The following is a 26,107-nucleotide window of genomic DNA, read 5'->3' as shown; positions in this document are numbered from 1 at the left end:
GCTAGAACCCGACTGGGTTCTGAAACATCGAACCTCACGAACTGATTAGCCAAAGTCTGAACATATGTAGCTAATGGCCTCTCACCAACCGGAATATACGCAAGATTGCCCATACTCACAGTCTTTTTACTCAAAGCAGACTACCACATTGGCCTTTCGGGGGTGATACAAAATGGTGATATCATAGTCTTTCAACGACTTCAACCATAATCTCTGCCTCAAATTAAGATCTTTTTTTAAACAGGTACTAAAGGCTACGATGATTAGTAAATACCTCCACAAGACACTGTAGAGGTAATGCCTCCAAATCTTCAGTGCATGAACAATGGCTGCTAGTTCTAAGTCATGAACATGATAATTCTTCTCGTGATCTTTCAACTGCCGCGACGCATATGCAATCACCCTGCCATCTTGCATTAATACTGCACCAAGCCCAATGTGAGAGGCGTCACAATATACCATATACGATCCTGAACCTGTGGGTAATTCCAATACTAGCGTTGTATTCAAAGCAGTCTTGAGCTTCTGAAAGCTCAACTCACACTCGTTTGACCATCTAAATGGGGCACACTTCTGGGTTAATCTGGTCTTAATAGTTGTTCATAATCAATTACAGAATCGTCAATTAACTTCATGTTAACAAAAATCTCATTACAAACCTTCACAATACTAATAACAAGATGTGAGGCATGAAGACCTCATAATTGTTTACCCGAATTAACGAGTCACATTTAACGCCACCTGGGCGGGAACCTACCTCGTAGGTTACAACTCAATATTACAACACGAATTTGGCAAGTATGCACAGAGAATTTCATAAAAATATTTTAAAATAAGCCTAGCAGGCATGACTCCCAATTAGTACTATAGTACAAATTTAATTTCACAAGGGAGGATTTAAACACAAGGATTTTTATCACAAGGATCTCATCCTTATATAACTTCCACCACAGCTCGTAGCCCGGTTTAAACATATCATTTTATATTAAAATGGGAGGATCTCGTCCTCAGTTTTGAATCACAAGTAATATGCACATCGTGCCAATTGAAAATTTCCATTTTCTCCTTTTAAATAATTTCGGTTACACAAAATCACAACACATAATGAACCCCACACCGGTAGGACATATAATTCATAATTTGTAATTAATAATCCGGAAATTACATAAAAACTTATCGATATGAGTAATAGAAAGCCACCTTTAGCCTCACAGCTCTTATTAGTGACCAACATGGAATGATAGGCATAGTTATCTCTATAGAATCTCCCAACAGGAGTAAACACATAAGTAGATTATAGAATTACGAAGCTCACTCATTAGTGGAGCACAATAGGAGGACTCATCTCGATACTCAGAACCAAATCAAGTTAAGGAAATTATTCATTTATATTAAATCGAGGTTGTGCCTGTAACGACACCATCTGATGTATTGACCTCCGCCATACCATAAAACAATTATATCAACGGCTGGGCCTCCACCTCTACGACGCCTTCTACCCGCCTATCCTCCACCCCTAACTAGTCGTGTGGGTGGTGCAGTAACTGCAATGGGGCACGTAGCCTGAGTGCTTTGATGAAATATGTCTCTCCTAAGTCTGGGACAATTTTCTCATGATGTGCCTAGTATCACCGCATTTATAACAACCCATTTGCGAGTTTGACTGCTCATACTGAGTCTGTGCCAGATAACTGGAATAACCATTGTATGACACTTATGTCAGTGGTGCATTAAAAGAACTTACTGGAGCACCTCTATTAATCCGATGTGCGAACTGGGCTGGCCGACTGCCCGATCCCCTGCCATAATGATTTATACTCGTAAAGTAGAATCCACTGAATCCCCTAGAACCTCGAGACGTCCTGGTCTCCTTAGTTTCCTTTTTCCTCACCCCGAACACGTTCTAGTATCTTGACAATTTCTACCACTAGTGGAAATGAAGTATCAGTCTGTAGTTCCCGATTCATACAAAATTTTACGATCATAATTGAGTCTTTTAATGATTATGTGGACTCGCTCTCTGGCTGTAGGAAGCAAAGTAGAAATATGGCGGGCTAACTTATTGAACATGGTGGCATATTATGACACCGTCATGGTGACCTAATGCAATCGTTCAAACCCTATGCGCCATGCATTACGGAGAGTCCGGGAAACAAACTCTTTCAAAAGTATTTCTGAGAACCGAGCCAAGTGGGCGGTGTTGTATTAGCTGGTCTGCCCGCTTCATAGGCTTGCCACAGACACCTGTGGAGAATTATCTCTCCCAAGGCCAATTTCTTCTTTTTTTATGCTGACTCAACGCTGTTGAGCTGGCCCATTTCTTAACATACTCTTCGATTCTTCTTTGGGGTAAACTTTACCCCTATTTATATACAATGAGTTGCCAAGGTACGTTGCACCCCCCACATTATTCACTGGGTGATCTCTTTATACGTCTTCATCTTCAGTCAGAATCACACGTTGAGGTAATATTTGAGCATCTCTGGCTCCCTCGTAGTTCATCTGCGGCATCATGAATTATCGACGCACAACTGATACCGAGTGCGCAATGTCATACACGAGTAGATATAAAGGAATGTGAGATATAGGTTTCAAGCAAAATCAATGCCGCACGATAAGGAATGAAAGAGATGATATTGTTCCTAAACTTCATAGCCTCTAAGAGATAAGTACAGATGTCTCCGTACCGATCCTTCAGACTCTACTAAGCTTGCTCGTGACTCGTGAGACCTATGTAACCTAGTGCTCTGATACCAACTATCACATCCCGAAATTCCCGCCTTTGGACCGTGATGGCGCCTAACATTTCACTTGCTAGGCAAGCCAACGTTAGAATAATGTTAACCAATTTTTAAACAATCTTTACATTATTAATAATCAAGAAACCAAAAGCGGAAGCAAAGTTTGAAATATAATGAAATAATTCATAAAAACAACGGTGTCTAAATACCATCCCATAATTGGTGTCACAAGTGCACGAGCTTCTAGAATAGATACAAATAAAGGAATAAATAAAATAAAGTTGTATGAAAATAAACACACAGCTAAAGTAAAATAGACAGGGACTTCAGAACTGCGGACGCCATGCAGTTATACCTCAAGTCTCCTCTGGTAGCTAGAATCCGACCAAGTCTACGGTATGTCGCTGGGACAAACTCCAAAATTTGCACAAGAAGTGCAGAGTGTAGTATCAGTACAACCGACCCCATGCACTGGTAAGTGCTGAGCCTAACCTCGACGAAGTAGTGACGAGGTTAAGGCGGGTCACTTACATTACCTGTACGCAATATTAGTAACAACAACAATAATAGAAATAAATCAGGTAATTCGTTTATAATAATTGAAGCCAACTCAGCAGTCATAACCAATTTATCATTTTCATCAATTCTGTATATATATAAGTGGACGGCGTGAAATCCGATCCTCCAATATAGACTTTTAACAAGTCGGTTGCGTCGTGGACTTTTAATAAGTCTGTTGCGGCGTGCAACCCGATCCTCCAATATGGACTTTTAATAAGTCTGTTGCGGCATGCAACCAAATCCTCCAATGTATTCATTATAATTAATTTTGTTGCGGCGTGCAACCCGATCCTCCAATATCTTCATTATAATCAATCCTGTTGCAGTGTGCAACCCGCTCCTCCAACATATTCATTTACCAATTCTTATAGAAGAATTTTCCCAATAAATGTAATAATTAATAAAAATTATAAGACAACAAGCATACAATAATTATACTTTAATTACTAAACAAACAAAGGCAAATATCAAATTATTATAGAAATCGGAGAAAAAATATGCAGTTTAATATTTAATATGCTAAATGTCAAATAACAATTAAAGCACATAATTCAAATAGCATGTAACAATTAATGCAGGAATTCAAGAATTAATATTTGACAAAGAATAGGAGAGAAACAATTATTATAACAATTAATTCATAAATTAAAATAATTTATAATTTTTCAAATAAATACGCAAACAATTAATTTGACAACGTATAGACACTCGTCACCTCGCCTATACGTCGTTCACATGCATTTCACATAATAAATAATTTAAGGATGCTATTCCCTCAAGTCAAGGTTAACTGACACTTACCTCGCTTTGCAAATTCTAATCAATTACTCAACCACAACTTTTCCATTTAAATTTGTCTCCAAAAGCTTCAAATCTATTCGCAAACAATTCGATATACTCAATACGAATCATAGGAATTAATTCCATATGAATTTACAAATTTTCCGGATAAAAATCCGAAATTCATTAAAATATTCAGCAGTGGAACCCACGTCTCAAACCCCGCAAAAACTTACGAAATCCGAACACCCATTCCGAGACGAGTTCAACCATACAAAAATTGTCCAATTCCGATATCAAATGGACTTTCAAATCTTAACTTTTCGTTTTTGAAAGATTTTAAAAAAATCTGATTTTTCTTCCATAAATTCACTGATTCATGATATAAACGAGTATGAAATCATGAAATATAATCAATATAGGATAAGGAACACTTACCCCAATGTTTTCCGTGAAAATCGCCCAAAACTTCGCCTTAACCGAGCTCAAAACGACCAAAATGTGAAAATAATTTCGGATTCCTTGATATATACACTGCCCAGTCATTTCTGCACATGTGGTGCCTGAGCTCGCACATGCGAGTTCGCATTTGCGAGAAACTCTAGCATATGCGGAAAAGGGGCTGCCAGCGTATGTTCGCATCTGCGTGATTTGGTGCGCATCTGCGGACACGCTTCTGCGAACGCGCGGGTGCGTGCAGATTTCCGCACCTGTGGACTTTTGCCCAGCCACGCCTGGGTGGCATCTGCGATCTAAGGCTCGCTTCTGCGAGCTCGCACCTACAGTCAAAAATTCGCGGGTGCGATTATAATAGAAGGCAAAAATTCAGATTTTGCTTAAGTCCAATTCTTGATTCGATTTCACTCCGTATCACTCTCGGGGTACTCGGGACCCCGTACAAATATACCAAGAAGTCCAATAACATAATACGGACTTACTCGAGGTCTCGTATCACGTCAAATAATGTTGGAATTACAATTCACACCCTGATTCGAACTTTGAGTTTTAAACTTTTTAATTTACAAATCTCGTGCCAAAACATATTAAATGAATCCGGAATGACTTCAAATTTGGCATACAAGTCATAAATGACATAACTGAGCTGTTCAAATTTCCAGAATCACATTCCGGCTCTGATATCAAAAAGTCAACCCTGTGATCAAACTTGAAAATCTTTAGCCTTTAAATTGTTAGTTCTGTTAAATGATCATAACTTGAGCTAGGGACCTCCACATAAAATTTCGGGCATACGCCCAAGTTCCAAATCACGATACGTAGCTATCGGAACTGTCAAAATACTGATCTGGGTCTGTTTGCTAAAAATATTGACCAAAGTCAACTCAATTGAGTTTTAAGGCTCTATTTCACATTTTAATCTATTTTTCACATGAAAACTTTCCGAAAAATTTTACGGAGTGCGCATGCAAGGCGAGGAATGATAAATAGTACTTTTTGAAGTCTTAGAACACAGAATTACTTATTAAATTTAAAGATGACGTTTTGGATCATCACATATGGGTTTCCTAAAAATACAAGAAAATAATTTAAGACACAAAATAACAAATCTTCCCCTTGGCTTGAATTCTCTTTATCAACAGGAACAACATCTCTCTACCTTGCCCTCAGCCCTTGCAAGGACTCTACCCATTGCAGCACACATCAACCAAGTCTAGGCAACGCCTAAACTTATTAAGAGACTCAATATCTTTAGCCATAACAGTAATCCGTCAATTTGGTTCTGTACTCTAAATAGTTTCTGGATAGCTATAACACTCAAACACATCAACGGTCTCTACAACTGCCAAAGCAAATCCCACAGGATTTGTATATCCAAGAAGATTCCCATCAACTATGTTTGCAAACCTTTGCGGTCGGTTGATCAATCTCTTCTCTCTACTTATTGCAATGCTATATGGTTGATGTTGCACATGTACATCAATATTAACATCTTGATCAATATTTTGTATATGATGACCCGAAAGGTCATCTTTAAATTTAATATTTATTTCTGTGATTTGAAACCTCGAATAGCACCACTTAGCATTCCTCGACTTGCATGCATAGTCCGTATATTTTTTCGGAAAGCTTTTTCTGAAAAATTGATTACAATGAGAAAAAATGCTTTAAAACTCAACTAAGTTGACTTCGGTCAACATATTTAGAAAACGGACCCGGATCGGTTCCAACTGTCCCGGTGAGTCCGTATCGTGATTTGAGACCTGGGCGTATGACCGAAATCAAATTCGGAAGTCCCTAGCTTGAATTATCGCCATTTGACGAAAACTAGAAGCTTAAAGGCTTAAAGATTTCAACATTTGACCACGAATTGAATTTTATTAATATCGGGGTTGAAATTCAGTTCTGAAAATTTTTATAGATCTGTTATGTCATTTATGACTTGTATGCAAAATTTGAGGTCAATCGAACTTGATTGGATAGGTTTCGGCATCGAATCTAGAAGTTAAAAATGCTTAAGTTGCTTAAGCTTGAATTCGTGGTTTTATCATTGTTTGATGTGATTCAAGGTTTCGACTAAGTTCGTATGATGTTTTAGGACTTGTTGGTGTATTTGGTTGAGAACCAGGGGGCCTCGGGTGGATTTCGGATGGTAAACAGATCAAAATTTGGACTTAAGGAAAATCTGAAATTTTGGCCTTCTGGTGCAATCGCACTTGCGGATTTTTTTGACTGCAGGTGTGAGCTCGCAGAAGCGAGCCTGGCCTCGTAGAAGCGGACGGGGCATCGCAGATACTCGACCGCAGAAGCGACGCAATGATCGCAGATGCGACCTGGGCTAAGGGGGCTTGGACCGCAAAAGCGAGTCCGCAGAAGCGACCTCCACCCTCACATATGCGAGACCGCATATGCGGCCAAGTGCATCGCAGATGCGTAAACACTGACAGTGTTAAAAACAGAAGGGTTCCGAGATTTTGCTCATTTTTAGATATTTCAAGTACGGGTTGGGGCGATTCTTTGAGCAAGAATTCACGGAAAAATTTGAGGTAAGTCACTTGTGATCATTGTTAGTCAATAATATTGAATTACCATCGATTATTCCGACTAGATTACGTGAAATTCGAGGATTTGGGCCTAGGAATTTGAAAATAAGATTTGGGGATTTAAAGGTCTAGTTGATGTTGGAATTTGATAAAATTTATATGGTTGGAATCGTGGTTGAATGGACGTTCATATTTTATAACTTTTGTCGGATTCTGAAATATGGGCCCCACTGTCGAGTTTTGAATTGAATTTCGGATTTTGATCGAAAAATTTAGTATTTTCATATAGAATTAGTTTCTATAATTCGTATTGAGTATATTGAATTGTTTGTGACTAGATTTGAGGTATTCAGACAACAGTTCGCGAGACAAAGGTTTATTGAAATCTTGAGTTGGTTGCAAAGCGAGGTAAGTGTCATGGTTAACCTTGACTTGAAGGAGTATGACTTATTTGTCTATTTGCTACGTGATTTAATATGCAGGTATAACATATATGTGAGGTTACGAGTACTTATGCGTTGTGGTTCAGTCAAAGCATGCGGGTGGAATTTGGTTATTGTGAATAATTGCCTATTTAATTAAGATATTCATGCTTAAGTTATTATTGTTTATTTGATCATTTTTCATGAGATTATTGCTAGTTTAATTATTGTTTAATATTTTGGAAGGTGAGGTCGGTATTCTGGTATTGAATTAATTGATAAGTATATATCCCAGCATTTAAATACTCTTCCGAATTTATATTATTGTTTTCATGGTAAGGAAGAGTGTAAAAGCACAAAGGATGATGTCGTGCCATTTATATTATTTATATTATCCTTGCCATGGTGAGAAAGAGTGTAAAAGCACGAAGGGTGATGCCGTGCCATTTTCAAAGAGTGTAAAAGCACGAAGGGTACTGTCGTGCCAATCTTATTATTTATTTATAAATTTATGGGAAGAATGAGAGTAAAAGCACGAAGGGTGGTGCCGTGCCATTTTTATATTATCAGTTGCTCATTTTATTGTTGATGAATTAATTGGTTGCTACGTGACACTTCTCCTGCAGAAATTTCTATATCATTCCCCTTCGCATATTCCCTCCCAAACTTATAAATTGTTAATTATTGTGTTATTGTTACTTTGTATTTGTATATGCTTGTACATGTTGTTTACGTACGTGTCTTGTCATAGCCTCGTCACTACTTCGTCGAAGTTAGGCTCGACACATACGGAGTACATGGGGTCGGTTGTCTCATACTACACTCTGCACTTCTTGTGCAAATTTTAGAGTTGGTCCCAGGGGCGTACCATAGACTTGCTCGAATTCAGCTACCCAGAGGAGACTTGAGGTATAACTGTAGAGCGTCCGCAATCCTGAAGTCCCCTTCTATCTTATCTTAGCTTGTTTTATCTTTCAAACAGCTTGAATTTTATTCAGACCTATATTTGCATTATTCTAGTAGCTCGTGCACTTGTGACACCAGATTCGGGGATGTATTTGGATGATTCGGTTGTTATGGTCTTTCGCACTTTATTTCAGTAATTGACTTCTGTTTAATTTGATTTGTTTAAAAAAATGATTATGATTATTTTAACGTTGGATTACCTAGCAAGTGAAATGTTAGGCGTCATCACGGTCCTGAAGGTGAGAATTTCGGGTCGTGACATTGCACCTCCTCCACTTCCTCTACTTTAGAACTGTTGGGCTGAGCTAGAGGAGATTCAATTTCTAGCTTTATACGGTCACGGACACAACGATCTGTTTTTGCTATTGCTTTCTCCCTATGACTGTCTAGTGAGGCAGATTTATTGAATGTTACATCCCTACTGATAATTAGCCCTGGAGTCTTTTGATCTTTGCACCATAACCTATAATCTTTCACTCCAATTGTATACCCTAGAAATATGCACTTCTTTGTCCTCGGCTCAAGTTTTCCATCCCTTACATGAGCATAGATAGGAAAATCGAATATCCTTAAATTTGAATAATTAGCAGGCGAACCGGACCATACCTGGAGTTTTGAACTCAATAGCAGTGGATGGAGATCTGTTGACCAAATAACAAGTTGTATTGATTGTTTCAGCCCAAAAATCCCTACTAACACATGAGAGTGAAATCATGCTTTGTGCCCTATCACAAAACGTTCTCTTCATACATTCTGCAACACCATTTTATTGTGGTGTTCCGACACAAGTGTGGTTTTTCACTATGCCCTCTTTGCTGCAGAAATTATCGAATTCAGAATTACAATATTTCAACCCATTGTCAGTTCGAAGACACTTAACTTTTTTTTCCGTCTGCCTCTCAACCATCGTCTTCCATTTAACAAATGTCGGAAATACCTCATCTTTTATTTTCATAAAATACACCCATACCATTCTTGGGTAATCATCAATCAAAGTCATAAAATACCTGGCACCACTCTTGGAGGGAACTCTACAAGTCTGAATGTATATAATCTAACTTGTCTCTGGTCTTGTGCTCTACCTTACTGTTGAACTTTACCCTTGTCTGTTTGCCAAACATACAATGCTCACATAAATTCGAAACTTAATTTTTGTACCCATCCAGCAAATTCTTCTTGCTCAACAAAGATAATCCCATGTCACTCATATGACCAAGTCGCAAGTGCCACAACTGAGACTGATTCATATTACTTTTCCAAGAAACTACAGCAGCTTCCTCTTCAACTATATTAGCCTGAAGATGATACAATTTAGAATGCGGTTTACCCTTCATGAGCACCATAGAGCCTTTACACACTTTAAGTATTCCCTTCTCAGAGTGAACTTATACCCTTGATCATCCAATGTTGAAAGAGACATCAAATTTCTCTTTATCCGAGGAACATGCCAACTCTCAATGTTTATGATAATTCCATCGAACATTCTAAATCTGATGTTACAAATCCCCTCTAGTGGTAATGGATTGTCATCTCCCATGTTGAAAGTCCCACTGATTTACTTGTAAGTTGCAAACCAATTCTTGCGTGGACACCTGTGGAAAGTAGCACCAGAATCAAGAACCCAAGAATTCTGCCCATGACTAAAACTCATGGCACAAACTTCACCTACATAATCACTATCATCAGAATTATTACTAGTGTCAACAACATTTGCCGAATTATCTACTTTCTACTTTCCTCTTTTCACTTTCAACTCGGGACACTCTCTCTTGTAGTGACCTTGCTCCCCGCACTCATAACAGTTTTGCTTCCTTGCTCTAGACTTCGATCTGGCGGTTGACTCTTTTCTGTTAAAGTCCTTTTGTTGTGTTCTTCCTCTACTCACAAGACCATCACCCTCAGTTTTGTTGTTTGGAAAGCTCTTTTTCAACTCTTTAAATTTTAGTACATTACTAACATCTTCCAGTGCAATACTATCTTTCCCATATAGCAGCGTATAGGCAAAAGTATCATAAGACGGTGGTAAAGAACATAACGCAATCAAAGCCTGATCCTCATTCTCAATTTTGATTACGTTCTTTAGGTCCATTATAATTGAATTAAACTCATCAAGGTGAGTTCTAACAGGTGTACCTTCGTTCATACGGAGAATGTATAACCCTTTTTCACATAGAGGCAGTTTGTCATCGATTTCTTAGAATACAAATCTTCCAGCTTCTTCCATGCCATTGCAGCAAAAGTTTCTTCAGCAATTTTCCGAAGAACGCTATCTGTAACGCTCATGAAGATCGCACTCAAAGCCCTCTCATTCAAGTCAGCCTTCTCTGTCTCTTTCATCTCTTCAGGAAAATCCTCATCAATTGCCTTCCATAACCCTTATAACACCAGGGACGATTTCATCTTAATCTTCCATAGACTGAAGCTAGAACCCCCGTCAAATTTATCTGTTAAGAAATGCAAAAGCACTTTAATTTACTTTTTTCATGTAATTTAAAGTGCTTTTGCATTTCTTAACCATAGATTATATATATGTAGTATTTTTGCTCTGATACCAATTGTTGCGAAAGATCATGGGTTAACTAGCACACAATCACACACAAAGCAAATAGAGACGAAAAATCAACACAAAGATCCTAATCCTCGGGTCAGAAGCAGAGAGAATTTTCCATTATGAATGATCTATCGAATCCCTAACTACAACCCCTATATATAGATCCTCAAAAGTCTCAAACCTATAAGAGAAAGGTTTTTCAATTTGATAAGGACAATAGGTTTTCCTTTCCCAAATATATTAGGACAGTGGATTTTCCCAAACCTATAGGGATTATGGATTTCCTAAAAATATAAAGAAATAAATCAAGTCACAAAATAACAAAAATTTTGACTGAGCATATTTTTTTATTAAAAAAAAGACTTGAAATTTCTTGGTGCAGTGCTGATCCTAATGGAAATGTGGCCTCAGTGTGGTTTATTATGGTATTTATAAATATATAATAGATTGTCTTGCAATTTAATTATTGTGGTTTGTCACAAAATTTGCTCTTAAAATGGTTTCTTGATTAAACAAAAAAAGGAAGATATCTGCTTCATTCCCATGCTATTGTTTATTCCGTTGTAATAACAAGCTGCAGCTGAAATACTATATAGGGAACTAGGAACACATGACTTACATTGAAACCAAACATTAGATATTCCATAAATATAATGCAGAAGAAAATTTCAAGACATTCAAAAGGTATATTATATATCTCTTTTCTTATCAAATACTAATTCCTTCGTTTCATTTTATGTGATACACTTTGACTGAGCACAACATTTTAAAATTAAGAAAAAAAAACTTTTGAAATTTCTTGGCGCAGTGTTGATCGTAATGGAAATTAAAAGAATGTAATATGTGGCCGTAGTGTAGTATATTGTGGTATGGGTTGTCACAAGATACAATAACAACGACAAGCCTAGTGTAATGGGGAGGGTAGTGTGTATGCAGATATTACCCCTATCTTAATAAGGTAGAGAGTCAGTTTCCTATCAACCCTCGACTCAAGAAAAGATGAAACGAAATAGGAAAATATCTACTTCATTCCCATGCTATTGTTTATTCCATTGAAATAACAGGCTTCAACTGAAAAACTATAATATAGGGAACTAGGAAAACACTTAACCTTGAAAACAAACATTAGACATTCCATAAATATAATGCAGAAGTAAATTTCAAAACATTCAAAAGGTATATTATAAATTTCAATTATGATCTCCTCCACCTTTCCTTCTAACACATTCTGAAGCTGGCCTTTGTCCTCCATGACAAAGCTGTAATCCCTTAGGACAAGTAAGACAGTTATGTGCAAAACTTCCACGAACGCCTTCTAACGTCCTGTTAAGCTCTCGGGGCACAGGTCCCTCTAGATAGTTATATTCCAAATCAAGACTTCTCCATGCAAAACCCAACCTCGGCCAATATTCCGATGGAATCTGCCCCGAAAACAGGTTATGTCCGAGGTTTATCTCCGTTAAGTTCGGATAAGTTACCAAGTTTACAGGCAAATGACCACGTAGACGATTACCATGGACATCCAATGTATGAAGCTGTGTTGCTTTATCAGTGAATTCCACCACTTCTAACACAGTGAACCGGTTCACTGAAGCGTTCGCGTGACTAATGTCAGGTAACATAAACACCTCCTTGTTTATTGCTCCTGAAAACCTGTTATCACTAAGGTCTAATATCCTGAGTCGACGAAGTTTATTCACAGGTGAAATGTGACCAGAGAGTAAGTTATGACCAAGTGATAATGTTTTTATCTTCAATGGAAACTGTGGTAAATTCCCATAAATCTGGTTATTTGAAAGATCAAATGAAGACAGTTGCCATAAGCCATTAAGTTGAGGAATTTTACCTGTGAATTCATTGTTAGACAAATCCAACTGAGTTAAACTTCTAAGTGAAGTAATAGATATAGGTATTGAACCAGATAATCTATTATTTGAAACGTCAAGAACTTCAAGTTTCCTTAGAAAACCTATGCCATTAATCAGACTACCTGAGAAAAAGTTCTCGTAAAGTTGAAGACTTGTGAGTTTTCTTAAATTAGTAATAGTCTCTGGCACCGGTCCTCTGAATTTATTCTTACCAAGATTTAGAGCAACAAGTTCTGTTAAGTTTCCTATTGCTGGTGTTAAGAACCCCTCTAGTTCATCTCCTTCTAAATCGATTTCCATTATCCGGCTTGTGGAGTTATTGTCAAGAGGGATTGTACAAAGAATGCCTAAGAAACTTGCTCCCGTCGTCTCACAAGGATCTAAGGCAAAATCCCAACTTCTGAGAAATGATTCTGAGGAGATTGAAACTGGATCTATTGACATCTTGATCGCTTGTAGAGCTTGAATATCGGATGGTAGAGTTTTTGCATTGACAAAGATCGAACGGGAGTTTAGGTTTGAAAGAGTAAATATGAAACTTGTGTATAGGCAAGAGAAGAAGATGGGGTTAAGTAATTTGGCCATTTTGTTTAGAAAAATGCTTTGAGTGATTGAATAATCTGGTTAAGAGCTACTTTTTTTATATGAAGTTTTGAAGTCAGAACTGGAAAATTGTAGCAAGGTCATGGAAAATGGATTCTTGAAAGTAGGTTACAAGTGTGGAGAGTGTGCTTCATTAGTCTTGTTCCAACCCTCAATATGTATAAGTTGATCATTTTAAAGTTGTGAAAAATAAGTATCTAGAGCAAACATAAAGTGAATCAAATGAGAATTAGAACCTCTCACTAAAACTTCCTTTCTAACTTAAAAAAAGAGCAGTTCGGTGCACAAAGTATCCCGCATTCATGCAGGGTCCGGGGAAGGGCCGCACCCCAATGGGGTGTGATGTAGGTAGTCTACCCTGATGCAAGCATCAGTGGCTGATTTCACGGCTCGAACCCGTGATCTGTAGGTCACACGGAAATAACTTGACCGTTTCTAGCTACAACGGTTGAAAGGTGGTTAGTTGAATACCCCTTTGACGGAAAATTACACCGTGTGTATAGGTCAAATATTATTTTTATACCTATATTAAGTTTTTAACACCTTTATTGAAAGTCCTATCTCCGCTACTGATCATAAGGTCAATTATTTAATACATGCAAGTACACTTGCATATTTTCACAAATATTCCATAGTGTAAACAATCATGAGCAGGGGCGAAGCTACAATCCTTGAAAGGTGGTTAGTAATACCCTTTTGACGGAAGATTATACTATGTATATAGGTCAAATATTAGTTTTATACATAATATGAAGTTTTGAACACTTTTAGTAAAAGTTTTGGCTTCGCCACTGATCATGAGGTCACTAATTATTTAATACATGCATGCACAATTACATATATTTTCACAAATACTCCATAATGAAACCAATGCTAACATGTTGTAACTTGTAACATATACTAACTTGTTGACATTGGAGTTCAACCAAGATTCGGGACTGTAAAATAGTACTCATTGTGATATGGGATTTCTACTCTGGGCTTTTTATTAGGCATGTCGACGTTTCTTGATTGAGATATTGACATGTCAGGTACTGCAGCTGCCGGTTGTTCACCAAACAGACCAATGTCTTTCAACCACTTAAGTTCGTCGAGTTCAAGTTGCTCCTTCTGTAGAGAAGGATACAATTTATCAGTATTTGTCTATGTATTTGGCCAAAATATAAATTGAGTAAGTATCTCTGACCTTGTGATTGGACTCGCGTTCTGAAAAACCTAGTAAGCCATCAACAGCCAAAGATGGTAATGCAATATTTGGCAAATGCTGAGAAGTTGTTTCAATGGAAAGCTGCTGAGAACTCTGCTTGGGAGGTTGTCGCTCCATTTGGCTTTTTATGGCATCATTATAGTAGCTTGAGCTCAAACCTAACCGAATTCCAGTGGCTAGTAAGCGTTGGTGCTTAGCAGATAAGCTGCTAGAAGCTGAGTGGATTGACTCGTCGCACACATTACAAAATAGAGCTCTATCCTCAACACAGAAAATGAAGGCTGTTTTGTCCTGCATTCAAGAATAGTTTAGTGTCAAAATTCCAAGTATATGATCAGCGCTATATGCATCGCGCGTTATTTAAAATGTATTTCCCTAATGGTGGATTATTATCATCAGAAACTGTCTTATCAGACTCCTATACTCTTTCTTGAATCAGATAGTCAGTTATCTGAGAAAGTCTGCAGTAACTAAGTTTCTTTAAAAACTCAAGTTTGGCATTTCTTATTCGTTTCTCCACAATTTGACAACCTTTCATGGCTCAGAATATCCAGGCCGCGTTATCGTTATACTCTTAGGGGTCGTTTAGTTGGAAAACAAGCTATCCTAGGATCAGTTATTCCGGATTATTATCCCACCCTTCCGTAGGGACAAAAATAACACTACAATCCCAGGATAACTATTCCTGGCAACCAAACGTGGGATAAACTCATCTCAAATTTAATCCCAGGATTAATTATTCCTTCCCCTCGTACCAAACGAGCCCTTATGTCTCATAATTCTTTTCACTACTACCTTATTTACAGAAATATTCCTTTATACATTCTCTTTAGAAGTTTGAAGGCCACTCTTCTCTCTTCTCCAATGCCTTACAGATTAGAAATTATCACTTTACTTCCAAACTTACAATACAACTATGCAAGTAAGAAAATGTTCTACTTCTTTTATGAGGGACAACTTGCACGCACCTCGACGATGCCATCAGATACCTGCTAGTAGTGATGGAGCCAATATTTTTACTAAGGGGATTCAACACAAAGAAGCCAAGGGATCAACATTTACTATTTATATATAAGAAAATTAATAAAGATCTTCTATATATAGTGTAATTTTCCGATGATGAACCCCCTAGCTCCGGTTCCTGCCTGCTATCTTCTACCAACATAGGCACCGATTAACTCTACCTACACAGGCTTACGTGGGGTAGAGGTGGACCTATGTTATCAGGTGAGGGGTCACCAGAAAATTTTTTATGAATATATGTATATGTTTTTAGAAAATAATGATATATTAATAGTGACACCCTGTATACAAAACAGACTTTGGTTGAAAGCAAAAGTGCACCCTTGACCTTCAAATCCTGCGTCCGCCTCTGCACGGACGAGAAGAAAACAAATTAAGGACTAGCAGCAGAGTTTGATGGCGAAGGGTACTTTTATCTTTTCTATTACTGCCTAATATATAAGTTATAAGGTAGAGAAAAAATCTCCTTAGTTCCTTTACCTCTAATAATTCTAAACAGAAGTTTAATCAAGAAACAAGTCAAGTTAAAATTCCAACAGTCAAAACAGCAACTACCAACAGAACAATAATAACAATAAATTGCCCGCAATGGTTGGCTGAGTTCGTTGGGTGAATGGTTTCCCACATGATTCCCCTCACCAGCACCCTCCTCAGTCAGAGCTCGTCGCACCGGGCGTGTCTAGTGCGGTTTACATTTCCTATGTGGTTTGCGAGCTATTGAACCATGAGCAGGTTACCCAGTGCGCACCCGAAGGGTAGCGGCTGCGGGTTACCCTGGGAATTTTTCAGAAAAAAACAATAAACTACTTAATTCCATTTAAAAGTTTATAGAAAAAATATAAGATTTTGCTTACTTGGCAAATATCACAAACAGGAAGTTTGTTAGAGAGACACTGAAGAAGAAGCCTTTGATGTTTACTAGCAAATTTGTTGGCAGCATGAACTTTAATATCACATTTTGTGCACAAAGCTGCCTCATCAGCACAGCAAATCACAGTAGCTTGAGCTTTCTCACACACATCACACTGGATTTTCATCTTAATTTTCTCCTAGTGATCTCAACTAATTCCTCTTTAAAGCTAAATTAGGCCATACCCTTTGGACTTAAAAACAAAGGAATATGAAGAGAAATTGGTTGGGGGTTGGGGGAGGGGGTGGGATAGATTGATGAGGGGTGAACGGAGGTTTTAGTGATTTTCAAGAATTAAAGAATACCCGAATTTGGTCTATTATAAAACAGAAAATATCTATAACAGGGGAAAAATAATCAAAATTAATAGTGCTAATCTAAGTTGCTCTGACACGATAGTTTAGGTGTCGTACCCGTATCGACACGATATTAGTATGAGTGTGGGTATGAGATCCACTGGTCAACTAATTTTACTTTGACCACGACGGACAGAAAATTCGAGACGAGATATAATTTAATTCCCCAAATCAGAATCAAAACTAGGATAAAGTTGAAGAAAATAACATACTTTATCTAGGACATCAATCTTCTATTTATAATAAAAAAGAAATTCATACTTTACAAGTTAGACGTAAAAATTCTACAAAATTTCTCATAAATTAGAGATATTTCTATATTTTTATTTTTTTTAATTATTTTAAGTCGGATCTCCGCATGTGTATCCGTACAAGGATCCGTATCTCCGAGTCTTAGAATTTATATCTTGAACGATCCGACTTCTATATCCATATCCGTGCCGGACCCCATACCCGTATCCGAACAACTTAGGTGTCGAATGCATGAATAATCCAAAGATGAGCATTAAAGATTATGATCAGTAACAGAACCATAGACTTAGGTGTTCAGTTGAAACGTTGGTCAGAAAATTATATTGTATATAAAATTAGATATTATTTTTTTCGTTTATATTTATGTGATATTATTTGAATTAGCGTACAGACAAGCTAAAATATGATTAATTGAGTACAGCTCTAGTGGAGCCCACTTCTCCAACTACTGTATGTGTGGCTTTGTGCTTGCCGTTAGTATTAGTCATCTCCAAACATTTGGGCATTGTTTATCTCTTAACTCATAAATGTTACTGTGATGATCAGGGCCGAGCTAGGTGGAGGAGAGGGAGTTTAGCCGAACTCCTTTGCTTAAACATTGTATTGTGTATATACGGTTCCGAGCGCTTCATGTTCATATATATATATATATATATATATATATATATATATATATATATATCACAGATCAATGAATTTCCTTAATTTTTTTTGCGTATTTATTTTTTTATTTTTTGAATCCCCTCGATAAAAATCATGTTTCCGCCACTTCTAATGACTTGTGCTTAGCTCATTCATTGCAACATAATTCTATAGTCCACCTCTTTTTAGAGAGATTTCTCAAAAGCACAAAAATAAAAGATCAAAATCTTATAATAGATACAACAACAACAACAACAACAAATCATGTGTAATCCCACAAGTGGGATCTGGAAAAGTGTCACGAACCAAAATCCGACTAGTCATGATGGCACCTAACCCAACCTGTTAGGTAAGTCAATTATCAAATATCCAATTCGAATAACAATTATTAAAGCAATTTAAGTAAAGAAAAAATCTTAATCTTATACATTCCCCAAAAACTGGTAGTACAAATCATGAGCTTCTAAGAATAGAGTTTACAAAGCGAAAATGAAATAAATACATAATCTGTTTGAACAGTACATAAACAGGGTTTTACATATCTAAAGCTACCACAAACAAGAGGCAGCTACATCCGGGATGCATGTACATCTTCAATCCAGCTCTCATCGAACCCAGCAACAACAACAGCCAACATCTGCACGCAAGGTGCAGAAGTGTAGTATGAGTACAACCGACCTCATGTACTCAATAAGTAACAAACCTAAACCTTAGGTTGAAAGTAGTGACGTGCTAACAGAAAGGTCGGGTCCAATACCAATATTCCACAACAGTTCACAATAGCATAGTACACGTAACAAAAGAGTATCTCAGAAATAAAAGGCTCAGTCTATTCACAGTTTTCAGAAAAACAAAGGGCATTTCTTTTCAAGTATCTCAGTAAAAATTAAAATCTTTTACCGAAAAAGCCAAAATACGAGTCAGTGTAAAAACTATAATTTTTCCCAAAGCTCCTTTCAACAAGTAGTAAGATATTTCATTTTCAGATAGCATGAGGAAAGTACTTCTCTATGCCTATATGTCAAGATACAAGTAAAATCATAAATGTCCCAAAATCGGGTAGCAGAAGGAAATGCATCTCTATACATGTATCTCAAGTACGCATATCAAATGCAATGCATATCAAGGATGAACTCATGTACTCACACTCTCAGAGTACTCAATCTCACTGTCTCGCATTTTCTCTTACTGTGCTCAGCTCATTCAATCACTCAGCGATGTACAATACTCGTTGCGGCGTGCAGTCCGATCCCTATTTATAATCGATTGCGCTAACTGGGGGTGTGCAAACTCCTAGAGGGGCTCCTTTCAGCCCAAGCGCTATATCATTGCGGCATGCAGCCCGATCCCATAATATATAAATAGTTATAAGGCTCGTTGCGGCGTGCAACCCGATCCATATACATATACAGCCCTAAGGCTCGTTGTGACGTGCAACCCGATCCCATAAATATAATCAATATATCATATTGCAGCGTACAGCCCGATTCCAAAATATCACTCTCACTCAGGACCTCAGCCTCACTCAGTCATCAATCTCTCCAGTCTCACTCACAGGCTCATAAGGTCATGAAACTAGCCCGACAATAATGATATGATGTATCAATAAATAATATCTGAGACTGAGATATGGTATGAATGCATTGATATGACTGAGTATGAAATATCAATGGAATCAGTGAGATGACAGTAAGAAATGACCACTATAAGTCCAAACAGTATCGGCATAATGCCTAAACATGATATCTAGCATGGTTGACAGCTTAACTACTTTATCACATGGTGAAAACACGGATATCAATAAAGTAGGACCATTATACAGTTCCATGGAAATAACAGAATCCAAATTCACATAGTGCACGCTCACACGCCCGTCACCTAGTATGTGCGTCACCTCAATACCAATCACATAACACGTATTTCGGGATTTCATATCCTCAGCACTAAGATTAGAAGAGTTACTTACCTCGAACAAGCCTATACCAATGTCGAGCAAGCCAAGCGATGCTCCAAAATGCCATCCCGCGCGTTCCGACCTCCGAACGGCTCAAAAACTAACCAAAAACAACTCAAATACACCAAACAATGCTTAAGGAACCAATACCGATCTAAAAGATCAAATCTTGAATCAAAAGCTCAAAATCGGCCAAAAGGCTAATCCGTCCCACACCTCGAAAACTGAAAAAATTTATAAAATCCAACAACCCATTCAATTACAAGTCCAACCATATTAGTTTCACTCAAATCCGACTCCATTTCAATGTTCAAAACTCAAAAATTCATATTATGAAACTTTAGGCCAAAACCCTCAATTTCCTCTTTAAAATTCACAATCCAATTACCAAAAATGAAGGTAGATTCATGAAATCTAACCACAACCGAGTAGAGAACACTTACCCCAATCCATGTGATGAAAATTGCTCCAAGAATCGCCTCAATCCGAGCTCCATAGCTCCCAAAATATTAAAATGGTCGAAACCTTCAAAATAGAGTATTAAATACACTGCCCAAATGTCCTCTTTTGCGAACGCGGGAAGACCATCGCGTTCGCGATGAACAAAATAGACACTGCCACAAAAGACTCTACGCGTTCGCGATATACCCCACGTGAACGCGATGACCATTGTTGTCAAAGCTTCGCGAACGCGACTCATACTATGCAACCGTGATGAAGGATTCCCCGGCTCCAGTTGCCACACCTCAACACTACGTGAACGCGATCTTTCATACGCGAACGCGAAGAAGACTTACCCCCAACTCTACGCAAATGCGGGACATAATTGCGAAGAACAATTGCTGCTGCCATCAAAATACACAACGCGTTCGCGATACTTGCCATGTGAACGTGATGAAGAAATGTGACACCAGACACCAGAACACACCAGCACTGAAAACATGAAGGAAAATAGCCCGAAATCAATCTGAACCACGCCCGAGCCCCTCAGGACCCCGCCCAAACATACTCAATCGTGAAAATGACTCAAACAAGAGAACAGTCCCGCAAGCTCGACGGGTACCACCCCGACGCAATGCTAAGAAACCCATCACACACTGTAGAACCATAACATACGAATCTAACACAAAGGATCATATTTCTACATAACTCTGCTGCAATATGCGACCCTATCCAATTACTGGTCCATATGAAATACCTCAAGTCCCCTGCTAAAAATCAATAACCATATGCAATTCGACATCAAGTAGTCAAAGTGCATTACCATAACCACGGAGAAGCAAATGACACCATGCCACACAAAACCCGAAATAACCTAACCAATACACCATCAACCAAGCAATACCCAATACTCTTCTCGCTCAAATTCCGCTATAAGGCCACAATAGAATTGCACCATATGTGCATATAACTAACGAACCACAACTCTTCATAGCATAGAAGAGTAACTCACAGATCATTTCAGAACACGAATAAGCTCCAAAATAACCGAATGGCATATCCCTCAACAATAGTAGTATGGAGCCAACCAATCCAGCTTGGTGTAGAATACACATCCTAATTGGGCCTACCAATGGACCCCCAAATCAACTCTGGTCACCCACCAATAGATAAATAACCTCTGAAAGTCCCCAATGACTGAATCATAACACATTCTATCATCTGGCTAGCTTCGGCTACAACTTCACAGTCCACAACCATAAAACAAATTGCTCCTGAGAACTCCCAATCTCCAAATTCATAGAACACATGAATCACCATATTTGATACCAATTCCACCGCCAGAATGTCTAACGCATCTCTCATATACGATCATCCCACGAGGACTTCTAAAATTCTTCTGTGCCACATAGCAAAATTTGAATTTAAGCAGTCGATCAACCAGAAGAGTGTCGCAGTACCAGTGAAGTATTCATACATCAAAACATATTGCCCCTCCTGAAATGTATGCTCTCATCAAGCCATACCAAATAGTAATATCATTTACCTAGTCATCTGAAACCATCCATGCTGCCTACGACCTTCCCATCCAAACAGAACTGTGACCTCGCTCAGGAAAATCTCAGTTCCACACAACAAACCACATATACCATGCCATCATATGAAAAATATGAGAACTCCATAGTCCACTCCGAGTCACAAGCAACTACATACTCAATTAGCCAAGGACCTTCCATTTTATCTCATCCCGGAGAAAATCCCAATACGCAACATATTTCTCACGCCGGTAGGAAATATACTTCTCAAACCGTGATAAAAACCATTGAGAACTCTTTGAAACCCATTTGCATATAACTAAGCTATTGGAACCGAATCTCTCTAACCCAACCTAGCCACGCAGGTTGCCAAACCAAGAGCATTTCCACGGAACACCTGTAGAGAATAGCCACGTCATAAGTACCCAAAGAACCGATCATACCCATTACTGTGCTAATCCAACTTACTACCAAGCTGTCCTATTTCTCCAAGTCCTTTACAAATTGCCTTCAAATTGATACTTCTCCTTGCTAGAACACCACGATCCTTAACTAAAGTTCACTACACAAGAGACCCTAGTATAAAACCACAACGTCCTAAGGCCCATAAGCCGTTGACTTCCCTCTTAAGCACCCTAAAGCACCACAACCGAGACACACACTCTAAAAAGACCTTATGTAAACCTAAAAATATTTCCTTCACCTTCTTGATACTGAAATGCACAATCCACAATGATATAAAATATCACAAGTCTCGACACCATCCAATGCAACTCCAGTTTCTAGCCATATATAAATCTTGAAAATTTCAAATCGCTACATATAAATCTTGAATCCATTAGAACCATTCTCGAGAGTCACCCACTCTACTCAAATCTCAATTAAACCGATCGAACTGACCGAACGACCTGTGCCCCATTAGCACACCAAATACCCAAGGGAATAAAGAGTAACCCACACTCCTACGTAACCGTGCAAATTCCCGCTCCATGTATACTACATCCTTCGCGAATAACCACTCAATTATTTTATGATTCTCATATACCCATAGAGTGTAATACAACTTGTATCCAGAAATTTCTTTACCCGAGTCATCCTCGATCTCGACCTCTGTAAGTCATAATTGATTCACCAGTATACCCCGAACCGAAACTAATACAACACATAACCGTGCAAATAACTCGTCGATAGAAGACTCCCCCACTTGGCTCAATGTCATAGATCAAAACAGTCGATAACATCACGATACCCATACTCTATTACTTCCAGAATCCCACACTGAAATTCAACTAAATCCTTCGTAAGTCCATGTAACACAAACCATATAATACCTCAAATCGTCTGCAAATCTCGCATTCACCCTTGTAATAGTCAAGACAACTTCCACAAGCGATCCAAACTAAAATTGCAACATATATCATTTACTGAAAAAAGAGAACTCTCTACAAAACATCATAAGGACCACACAATCTCAGGACACCTCGCAGGAGATAACCTACTTGCTCTGCCTCAAGCTGACATCTCTCTATACTCGTCCACAGTCATAACTATTACGCAATCACTTAATCGTCCTGAGTCTAAACTCATCAAAAAGATATGAGAATCTACTTCACTCCACAACTAAACAATTTGAGAGATCCCTTAACACACCCATAACTCGAGACCATATGCCAAATCAAGAGAGAAATCAAACACCCAACAGTTCTTGCTACATCTCAAGTAAACTCCTCTCGTCACATTCAAACCATATGAACACATCTCGCAGTCACATCATTCTCATCACAAAGCCATTCTACCGCTCATCGAACCACAAGTTTCACTAATAGGGACACTACCAGACATATATATCCAAAAGCACGTGCTCACGCAATCAACATCTCTGCGCTCAAGCCACAGTCAAAACCCGGCCTCAAGTCCTCAAGATTGGCCCATCATCAGCACGCCAAAAATCACATCTCGCACCCCAACCATGGAATCACAAGCCGGCGATGCACAACTGATACCGAGCGCTCATGTGCGCATACAAATCTGTAGGGACAAAAATAACACTATAATCCCAGGATAACTATTCCTGGCAACCAAACGTGGGATAAACTCATCTCAAATTTAATCCCAGGATTAATTATTCCTTCCCCTCGTACCAAACGAGCCCTTATGTCTCATAATTCTTTTCACTACTACCTTATTTACAGAAATATTCCTTTATACATTCTCTTTAGAAGTTTGAAGGCCACTCTTCTCTCTTCTCCGATGCCTTACAGATTAGAACTTATCACTTTACTTCCAAGCTTACAATACAACTATGCAAGTAAGAAAATGTTCTACTTCTTTTATGAGGGATAGCTAGTACGCACTTCGATGATGCCATCAGATACCTGCTAGTAGTGATGGAGCAAGTATTTTTACTAAGGGGATTCAACACAAAGAAGCCAAGGGATCAACATCTACTATTTATATATAAGAAAATTAATAAAGACCTTCTATATATAGTGTAATTTTTTTTTGGATGATGAACCCCCTAGCTCCGGTTCCTGCCTGCTATCTTCTACCAACATAGGTACCGATTAACTCTACCTACCCAGGTTTACGTGGGGTAGAGGTGGACCTATGTTATCAAGTGAGAGGTCACCAGCAAATTTTTCATGAATATATGTATATATTTTTAAAAAATAATGATATATTAATAGTGGCACCCTATATATAAAATAAACTTTGGTTGAAAGCAAAAGTGCATCCTTAACATTCAAATCCTGCGACGAGAAGAAAACAAATTAAGGACTAGCAGAGTTTGATGGCTAAGGGCTACTTTTATCTTTTCTATTACTGCCTTATATAAAAGGTAGAGAAAAGATCTCCTTAGTTCCTTTACCTCTAATAATTCTAAACAGAGTTTAATCAAGAAACAAGTCAAGTTAAAATTCCAACAGTCAAAACAGCAACTACCAACAGAACAATAATAACAATAATCTGCCCGCAATAGTTGGCTGAGTTCGTTAGGTGAGTGGTTTTTCACACGATTCTCCTCACCAGCACCCTCCTCAGTCAGAACTCGTCGCACCGGGCGTGCCTAGTGCGGTTTATATCTCCTATGTGGTTTGCGAGCTATTGTACCGTGAGCAGATTACCCAGTGCGCACCCGAAGGATAGCGACTGCGGATTACCCTGAGAATTTTCCAGAAAAAAAAATAATAAACTACTTAATTCCATTTAAAAGGTAATAGAAAAAATATAAGATTTTGCTTACTTGGCAAATATCACAAACAAGAAGTTTGTTAGAGAGACACTGAAGAAGAAGCCTTTGATGTTTACTAGCCAATTTGTTGGCAGCATGAACTTTAATATCACATTTTGTGCACAAAGCTGCCTCATCAGCACAGCAAATCACAGTAGCTTGAGCTTTCTCACACACATCACACTGGATTTTCATCTTAATTTTCTAATAATAATCTCAACTAGTTCCTCTTTAAAGCTAATTTAGGCTATACCCTTTGGACTTAAAAACAAAGGAATATGAAGAGAAATTGGTTGGGGGTGGGGGGCGGGGGGATAGATTGATGAGGGTGAACGGAGGTTTTAGTGATTTTCAAGAATTAAAGAATACCCGAATTGGGTCTATTATAAAACAGAAAATATCTATAACTGGGGAAAAATAATCATAATTAATAGTTCTGATCTAAGTTGCTCTGATACGATAGTTTAAGTGTCGCATTCATGTCAACACGATATTAGTATAAGTGTGGGTATGAAATCCGTATCGGAACTGGTCAAATAATTTTATTTTGACCACGACGGACGGAAAATTCGAGACGAGATACAATTTGATTCCCCAAATCAGAACCAAAACTAGGATAAATTTAAAAAAAATAACATACTTTAACTAGGATATCAATCTTCTATTTATAAAAAAAAGAAATTCATACTTTACAAGTTAGACGTAAGTATTCTACAAATTTTTTCATAAATTAGAGATATTTCTATATTTTTATTTTTTTTAGTTATTTTAAGCCGGATCCCCGCATATGTATCCGTACAAGGATCCGTATCTCCGATTCTTAAAATTTATATCTTGAAGGTTTCGACTTTTATATCCATATCACACCCGTGTCCGAGCAACTTAGCTGTTGAATGCCTGAATAATCCAAAGATGAGTATTAAAGATTATGATCAGTAACAGAACTACATAGACTTAGGTGTTCATTTGAAACGTTGGTCAGAAAATTATATTGTATATAAAATTAGATATTATTTTTTTTGTTTATATTTATGTGATATTATTTGAATTAGCGTAGAGAAAAG

At 38.0% G+C, this 26,107-nt stretch overlaps 2 protein-coding genes across 3 annotated transcripts; both read right to left on the bottom strand.

Moving 5' to 3' along the window:
- Positions 1-12,096: 12,096 nt before the first annotated feature.
- Positions 12,097-14,052, bottom strand: LOC107793239 (uncharacterized). Its single transcript, XM_016615552.2, has one exon. It carries the CDS (start codon positions 13,471-13,473, stop codon positions 12,211-12,213), a length of 1,263 nt encoding a protein of 420 aa, XP_016471038.1. The 5' UTR covers positions 13,474-14,052; the 3' UTR covers positions 12,097-12,210.
- Positions 12,734-16,915, bottom strand: LOC107793240 (B-box zinc finger protein 24). Of its 2 annotated transcripts, XM_075227680.1 has the most exons (4): positions 16,576-16,915; positions 14,678-14,989; positions 14,397-14,601; positions 12,734-12,866 (listed from the first exon to the last, which is right to left on the bottom strand). In XM_075227680.1, the coding sequence occupies exons 1-3, from the start codon at positions 16,756-16,758 to the stop codon at positions 14,413-14,415; spliced, it is 684 nt and encodes a 227-aa protein (XP_075083781.1). In that variant the 5' UTR covers positions 16,759-16,915; the 3' UTR covers positions 12,734-12,866; positions 14,397-14,412. The 2 variants fall into 2 exon arrangements, with proteins under 2 accessions (XP_075083781.1, XP_016471039.1); XM_016615553.2 differs by lacking the exon at positions 12,734-12,866 and having other exon boundaries at positions 14,354-14,601.
- Positions 16,916-26,107: the final 9,192 nt, after the last annotated feature.

Source organism: Nicotiana tabacum, chromosome 13, assembly GCF_000715075.1.
Source record: "Nicotiana tabacum cultivar K326 chromosome 13, ASM71507v2, whole genome shotgun sequence".
NCBI lineage: Eukaryota > Viridiplantae > Streptophyta > Magnoliopsida > Solanales > Solanaceae > Nicotiana > Nicotiana tabacum.
Note: the sequence above shows the minus strand (reverse complement) of the source record. Positions and strands in the feature narration are given on the sequence as shown.

What these genes read in the sequence shown, in the direction of transcription:
- LOC107793239 (XM_016615552.2), bottom strand. Translation starts at nt 13,473, where the DNA reads ATGGCCAAATTACTTAACCCCATCTTCTTCTCTTGCCTATACACAAGT.
- LOC107793240 (XM_075227680.1), bottom strand. Translation starts at nt 16,758, where the DNA reads ATGAAAATCCAGTGTGATGTGTGTGAGAAAGCTCAAGCTACTGTGATT. An exon ending in CTGTTTGTGATATTTGCCAA is followed by an intron (nt 14,990 to 16,575) that starts GTAAGCAAAATC and finishes TCTTGAATGCAG; the next exon opens with GACAAAACAGCCTTCATTTT. An exon ending in AACGCGAGTCCAATCACAAG is followed by an intron (nt 14,602 to 14,677) that starts GTCAGAGATACT and finishes CCTTCTCTACAG; the next exon opens with AAGGAGCAACTTGAACTCGA.